General features: G+C 38.9%; 1 protein-coding gene across 1 annotated transcript in view; it reads left to right on the top strand.

The window, feature by feature from the left end:
* The window catches only part of KIF26B (kinesin family member 26B), an 807257-nt gene that overhangs the window by 720095 nt on the left and 79212 nt on the right, over nucleotides 1-7950 (top strand). Inside the window, exon 10 of the mRNA XM_006871272.1 lies at nucleotides 6429-6588. Within this exon, the coding sequence (XP_006871334.1) occupies nucleotides 6429-6588 (160 nt within the window). The remainder of the gene's footprint in view (nucleotides 1-6428; nucleotides 6589-7950) is intronic.

The raw sequence follows: 7950 nt of genomic DNA, 5'->3' as shown, positions 1-7950 counted from the left end.
GTTCCGACTCGATGGCACCTGACAACAACAACAACAACTCCGGTGAAGATTTACAGCCTCAGAAACCCAAAGCAAGTTTGCTTTGAGTCAGAACTGACTCTATGGCACTCAGCCACAGCAGCAGCAGATTAAGGGAAGAATTCCTGGGTGGTGCTAATGGTTAATGTTCTTAGCTGTTGACCAAAAAGTTGGAGGTTACAGTCCGTCTCTGGAGGAAGCCCTGGCAATCTACTTCTGAAAATTTAGCCATTGAAAACCCTATGGTGTTGTTGATGTGAAGTGCCTTTAAGTTGGTTCCGACCCATAGTGACCCTGTATAGGGTTTCTGAGGAGTGGCTCATGAGCTTGAACTACCAACCTTGTGGTTCAAAGCAACTCTGCAGTCCAGCACATTAACCCACACCACCACACAGGAAACCTATGGAGCATAGTTTTTCTCTACAGACATGGGGTTGCCATGAGTTGGAGATGACTTGGTGGTAAGTGATAAGGGAATGTGGGTTAAGGGCTTGTACTATGGTTAACATCAGATTTTTGTCTTAGATTCACATTGATTTTCTATGATATCTTAGGTTCTTTATTTAATATCTGTGACTGTCAGATTTCACATGTATAAAATGGGACCAATTTCTACATTACAGGATTGTTGTAGGTATAAAATGAGATTAGAATAATTTAGGGAGTTCCTGGGGGATAAAATGGTTACCAAATGAAAGGCTAGCAGTTCAAATGAAAGGTGCCTCAGAAGTAAATCCTGGCAAACTGCTTTTGAAGGTCAGCCTTGGAAAATCTATGGTGCAGTTCTACTCTGCACTCAGGGAGATGCCAGAAGTCAGAATCAGCTACTGACAATAATATCAACAGGAGAATTGAGCATTTCCTGACCTCTACCAGGCTCAATAAGGAGCTCTGGAAGTGTAGCGGTTACGAATCGGGCTGCAAACCGCAAGGTCAGAAGTTCGAAACTACCAGCTGTTCTGTGGGAGAAAGATGAGGCTTTCTTCTCCCATAAAGACTTACAGCCTCGGAAACCCTGTACAGGGTCATTATGAGTCGGAATCGACTCCACGGCACATCACCGCCAACCACCAGGTTCAATAACATTAGCTGGCAGAGTGGCTTGGGAGTGGGATAAAATTAGTGTGTTGCTTCATGTGGAAGAGTGAAGCATGTGAGCAATTTAGTTTGGTCCAAGTCTAGACTTAAAATAAACACATTAGAATATAAATAAATGATTGCTGTTGTTGTTAAGTGCCATTGAGTCGATTCCGACCCATAGTGACCCTGAATAAGGGTTTCCAAGGAGCAGCTGGTAAGCTTGAACCACTGATGTTGCAGTTCAAACGACTTTGCAGTCTGACACATTAATCAACAGCTCCACACCAGGACTCCAAATAAAGGATTTTGTAAGATCAATTTGGTTGTTTTTTTAACCCTGTGGCCTTGACATCAGAGAGCTCAAAATAATCATGAAGAACCAGCTTATTACCTGCTAGTAATTATCATGTATTTTGTTCATTTGTTATAGAATTACTTTCTTTCCAACTGCCTGTAGTAAATTCTTGATAATAGTAAATGACCTGTATACGTTCACCTTGTGCTATTCCAGTCTGAGTACCATGTGTGAAATTCACACTTCTGTGACTAGTGACTAGTGTGTATAGAGTAGAGTTTCCATTGTCTAAATGTGACTCTCATATTTGAGTCACACAGTATAATTATAGGTATTTTATAATATTGTTCTTCAGCACAGTATAAACTATGTTTTTTTTGTTGTTGTTCTCTCTGCTCTGTTTTACTACATACACATTAATATTTTATTCCATACATCAAGTGGACTATTAGAGGCTGAAGGTACAAATTGGTCCCTGTCTTTGCCCTTTTTCTGTAGTATATGTGGATATCTGGAAAAATGGAATGAAAAGATAATGGAATTTTTCCATGAACTTTTTGAAGCCCCTTAATATAGACAAATACTTCCTTTCCTCTTGGGTAAACATCTAGAACTGAAATGACCAGACCATATGGTAGATACATGTATAATTTTTAAGTAATTCCCAAACTGTTTCCCAAAGTAACTACCATTTTGCATTCCTACTGGCAGTGCATTGGAATTCTAGTTTCTTCTTTTCTTCACCAACACTTTGATATGATCAATTTTGTTTTAATTTTAGCCATTCTAATTGATCGATGGACTCAAGCATGGCAACATTAGTGAGGTTGACCCAGGATCAGGCAATGTTTCCTTCAGTGCATAAGGTTGCTATGAGTCGGTACTGACTTGATGACACCTAACAACAACAACAATAAATTGATGTATAGTGGCATCTCACTGTATGTGGTACTGTAGAATAAGCACTGGACTTCTAACAGCAAGGTCAATGTTTCAAACCCACTAGCCACTCCCCAGTAAACCTATAAGGGACCTTTATGAGTTGGAACCAACTTGATTGCCCTTAACAACAGCATCTTACTGTCGTTTTAATTGGCATTTCACAGATAATCAGTGATATTCGGATCTTTTCATGTGCTCATTTGCCATCTGGACATCTTCTTGATGAAGTGTCTGTTCATATCTCTTGCCTGTTTTTTTGTTTTTTTTTTTCTTAGAATTAATTTACATGCGTCATGTGAGCATAACTCATTTAGTTACATGATTGTAAGTTACAAGAATTCTTTATGTATTCTGGATTCAAGATACACAATTTGCAATATTTTCCCCAGTCTATGACTCATCTTTTCATTCTCTTAATAGTGTCTTTTGAAAAATTCTATTTTTATGAAGTCCTATTTGCCTACATGTTCTTTTATGAGTGATACTTTGGTGTTATAGCTCAGAAATTTTTTCTTAATCTAGGTTCATAAAGGCTTTATCCAATGCTTTCTTCTAGAAGTTTTGTGAGCTTAGGTTTTATATTTAGGTCTTTAATGCATGCATAATTTTTATATATTATTCAATGTATGAACTAAAGATGGTTGGAGGTTGGGGTATTTTTGCATGTGGATATCCAGTTGTTCCAGTACCATTTTTATAAAAACTGCCTTGTGCCGCTGTGAAAAAAAAAATAATAATAATAAATCAGTTGTTCATGTCTCTAGACTCTATTCTGTTCCATTGATCTATTTGTTTATCTTGAAACCAGTGTAGCATTGTCTTGATTATGGTAGTTGTGTTGTTAAGTTTCATGGAGTCGGTTCTAACACTTAGCAACCCTGTATAGGGTTTCCAAGGGGCTTGACATGGTAGCTCTACAGTAAGTCTTTTAAAATCAAGTAGTGTTAGCCTTCTAAATTTATTCATATATTTCAAAGCTATGATAATAGCTAATCTAGTTCTTTTAAATTTCTATATAAATTTTAGCATATGCTTCTAAATAGACTTTGTAGAATCAATTTTCACACATGCAAAAAAGCCTACTGGGATTTTAATTGGGATTGCATTGAAGAACAATTTGGAGAGAATTGACATCTTAACAATATTGAGCTTCTACCCTATGAAGACTATATATCTCTTCAGTTGTTTTGGTCTTCATTCATTTCTTCCAGCGATGTTTTAGTTTCTAGTGCACAAATCTAATGGATTTATCCCTAAATGTTTCATATTTTTTATGCTGTTGTACATGGTATTTTTTAAATTTCAGTTTCCAAATGTTTATTATTACTTTATAGAAATAAATAGATTTTTAAATGTTTTATTGTGAATTATATGATAGTTTACATGGGAGAACATTAGTTTTACATTCATTCTATCATATATAATTTCATTGCCATGGTTACAATCCCCTCCATGCATCATCAACCAACCAAAGGGTATACCCCTCCAACCCTACCCCCCCCCACCCCAGTCTTCAGCACACAGTCCCTCTCCCTCTCTGTATCTAAAATCCCCAGCTGCTCCATTGCTCCACGTCATCGTCTCTGCCTCCATCTCAGGCATCACTGCTTCTCTGGGTAGGGTCCCGCTCTCGACTCTTCTCCGTTGATGGTCCTAGGGACCTCTGCTCCTAGACTGAAAAGTTAATCACTCCCTTCCTTGCTATAAAACGTCCACCTTTACATTTCCAACCCTCACAATCAGTCCTGATAACAATTATTCACTATTGTATCACAAGAGACTCATCTGCATTGCATTTCATCAGGTCCGCCTAGTCAGATTGGATAGTACTGAAATAAATAGATTTTTGTCTGTTCTTGTATCCTACAACCTTGCTAAATTCATTTATTAGTTTTGTATTTGTTTTATAGATTCCATTAAATGTGTTTACATAGATGATCATGTCATTTTCCAGTAAAGGTAGTTTAATTTATTTCTTTTTTGTCTGCATACCTTTCTTGCCTTATTATAGGCAAGAACCTCTAGTAGAATATTTAACAAAAATGGTGAGGGTGGACATTTATGTCTTGTTACTGATGTTACAAAAGAAGCATTCCATCTATTACCATCAAGTATAATGTTAGCTGTGGATTTCTTATATTGTTATTGTTGTTGTTGTTGTTGGTAAGTCTTGTCAAGTCAGTTCTGACTCATAGCAACTCTGTATAGGGTTTTGAGGACCAGCTGATTGGTTTGAACTCTCAATCTTGAAGTTAGCAGTCTAGTGTTTATCCTACAGCACCACAGCAGAACTCCAATAGATACTCTTCATCAAGCTGAGACAGTTACTTTACACATTGCTGAAAATATTTATCAAAAATAGATGCTAAATTTTGTAAATGTTCTTTTTTATATATTGAGAGATCATATAAATTTTTCCCTTAAGTTTTTTAGGGGCATGCCACATTTGGATAAGTTGTATTTTAATTTTCATTCCATTCAAAACCTTTCTAATTTCCATTTTAATTTCTTCTTTGACCTTAAATTATTTAGAAATTACATTCTTTCATTTTAATATGTCTAGCAGTTTTTCAGATATCTTTCTAGTATTCTCATATTTTTCTGTTATGTCAGAAAATATATATTGAATGATGTGAATTCTTAAAAATTTATTGAGACTTGTTTTATGGACCAAAATTTGGTCTGGCTTGGTAAATGTTTTGTGTGTTCTTCAGAAGAGTGCATATTCTTCTGTTGCTGGGTAGAATGTTCACTAAATATCAAGAAGTACCACTTGGCTAACCAAAAGCAAACCCACTGATGGTGAGTCTGTTTTGACTCATAGAAACCCTATAGGACAGAATAAAACTATTCCATGGTGTTTCCCAAAGTAACATTTCTACAGGAGCAGACTGCCACATCCCATTGAGTGGTTGATGGGCTTCAACTGTCAACCTTTTGGTTAGTAGCTGAGCACTTTAACCACTGCACTACTGGGACCTCCAAGCTGGCTGATGTTGTTGTTGTTGCTAAGTGCCATTGGGTTGGTTCCAACCCATAGTGACTCTGTATAGGGTTTCTAAGAAGCAGCTAGTGACTTTGCAGTTCAAATGACTTTGCAGTCTAGCGTATTAGTCCACAGCGCCACACCAGGACTCCTGATAGTGTTCAGATCTTTTATATCCTGATTTTCTGTCTATTATATCAGTTATTGAGACGGGAATATTTAAGGTCCCCAGTGTAACTGAGGATCTGTTTCTTCTTACAATTCTATCGGATTTTACGACCTCTTGGTGTGGCGCTGTGGGTTAATGCTCTGGATTGCAAGGTCGGTTTTGAACCGCAAGGTTGGCAGTTCAAGCTCACCAACTACTCCTCAGAAACCCTATAGAGGGTCACTATGAGTTGGAACCGATTCGACGGCACTCAACAACAACAGCAGTGTTTATGTGGAGTCCTGGTCTGGCGCTATAAAGCCCTGTGCCGTGAGAGCAGTTTGAACTGCAAGGTCACTGGTTCAAACTCACCAACCACTTCTCGCAAACCCTATGTACGGTTGCTATGAGTCAGAACCCCTTGATGGCACTTAACAGCAACAATGTTTATGTGGCGCCTGGCACTTGGCAGGTAGTCAGCAAATGTGTGGGTCTTTCCTTGTCACTGCACCTGGTTGCTATTTCCTCCTGAATTTTCCTTGGGTTATCAGCTTGATTCCTGGTTAAGCTATAGGTCAGGCTTGCTACAGATGATCAATCAAAGCAGATACCACTCACGAGCCACTGATGTTTTAACTTGAGTAATCTGAGGATTCCGTTATCCCAACGACATTTAGGGATAAACCTTATCTTTCTTGGTTAGACATTTACCTTCTGGAAATCTCACACAATTCAAGCTACAAGAATTACTCACTTATTTATAATATGAATGTCAGTTTTTAGAAGGTGGTGGATAGGACTTAAGAAGAGCAATGCTGTGTTGGGATTTTCTACTCAGTCATAAGCTTTATACTTCCCCTTTTCTTTTTCCCTCAGATTTTCCAAGGAGCTGCATGGAGAACAGACAACTACTTGGCAGAGCCTAACCTTTTCTGTCTTCTCTTCTCTCCCTGTGGTAGTGTCGGGAGGCCGCAGCCGCCTGCACCTCATTGACCTCGGCAGCTGTGTGAAAGCCCTTAGCAAGAACCGGGAAGGTGGCTCGGGGCTCTGCCTCTCCCTTTCCGCTCTGGGCAATGTCATCCTAGCTCTCGTCAATGGCAGCAAACACATCCCATACAAGTAAGTGGCTCTATTCAAAGACTGTGACAAGATAAGCATGGTGCCAGGGCTAGGTGTGGGATTCAAGATCCAGTGATCTCTGGGGAGAGGTGTATCCACAGAGGGAGAGTCTGGACCACTTCATTTATGCTGTGTCAGCAAAACACCTAAGTAACAGCTGTGTGATGCATGATCTTCCAAATGCAAAAGGCAGGGAATACTTATCTCTATCTTAGTACCGACTTAAGGAAGAAAAGGAAATGATTTCTGCTGATCTCAGTCCCCAGTCAAAATTGCCATTGGTAGATTATGGTCACCATCGAACATTGTCATTATTTCATAGTGATGACAGCAGTGGGCAGAAGACTGGCTGGCTTTTGCCTTGAGAGTAGATTTAGCCAGTGAAAACACAGGATACCCAATTAAATTAGAATTTCAGATAAACAAATAATACTTTTTTAGTATAACTATGTCCCTAATATGGCATGGGATATATGATTAGTCTGTATTTTACCTGGAAACCTTACTTATACAGCTTTTGAAACTTGGAGAATCACCACTCACCAACTGAGGCAAATCTTTATTTATCTCCCAGATCCTTCCCTTCTTTTCATTACTGTTCCAAGGTGATGAAATTAGAGCTGCTCCTGTGTCTAGCATAGCCAAAGACATGACAAATATCTGTGTTCCTGAATGGCTCAGCCCTGAAGCCACTTCTCGCCATCCTCAGCCCGACCCAGCTGTGCCACTGGACAATGTGACCGTGTGGGAGGGGTACAAACCAACTTTGCAATCGACCACATTAAACCACAGCACCACACCAGGACAGAAATGACACTTAATAAAACTATAAATGTCTTATTTGAAAGTATCTTTCTTATAGAAAAAGTTTCCCACAAAGACTTGACAAATCATTTCTGGGTTTATCTAGCTTGGATTCCTAATTCTAGGAACTGAGGCAAGATAATACCACCATTAAGTGCCCAACTTTCCTTTTTTCTCCTTTATGTATTGTTGTTGTTAAATGCCATTGAGTCAGTTTTGACTCATAGCGACCCTTTATATGGTTTCCAAGGAGTGGCTGGTGAGCTTGAACCACCAACCTTACATTTAAACCGACCTTGCAGTCCAGTACATTAACCCACAGCACCATCCCAGTACATAGAAAAAAGGCAAGTCAGGCATTTGGTTCTATAATGACAAAGATTCAGGATGAGCCCTCAAGTTCTCCTTCCCCTTTGCCCTAAGTTGATACCCAGCTCCCAAAGACACTATAATTTTACTCTCCATCAAATGGACCATTATGAGACTAACTTCAGGAGCTCAAATGGTGGTTATTATCCTGCCTCAATTCCTAGAATTAGGACTCCAAGTTGGATAAAC

The sequence above is a fragment of the Chrysochloris asiatica genome, unplaced genomic scaffold (assembly GCF_000296735.1).
Source record: "Chrysochloris asiatica unplaced genomic scaffold, ChrAsi1.0 scaffold00165, whole genome shotgun sequence".
Taxonomy (NCBI): Eukaryota; Metazoa; Chordata; class Mammalia; order Afrosoricida; family Chrysochloridae; genus Chrysochloris; species Chrysochloris asiatica.
This window is presented reverse-complemented; position numbering and strand designations above follow the sequence as displayed.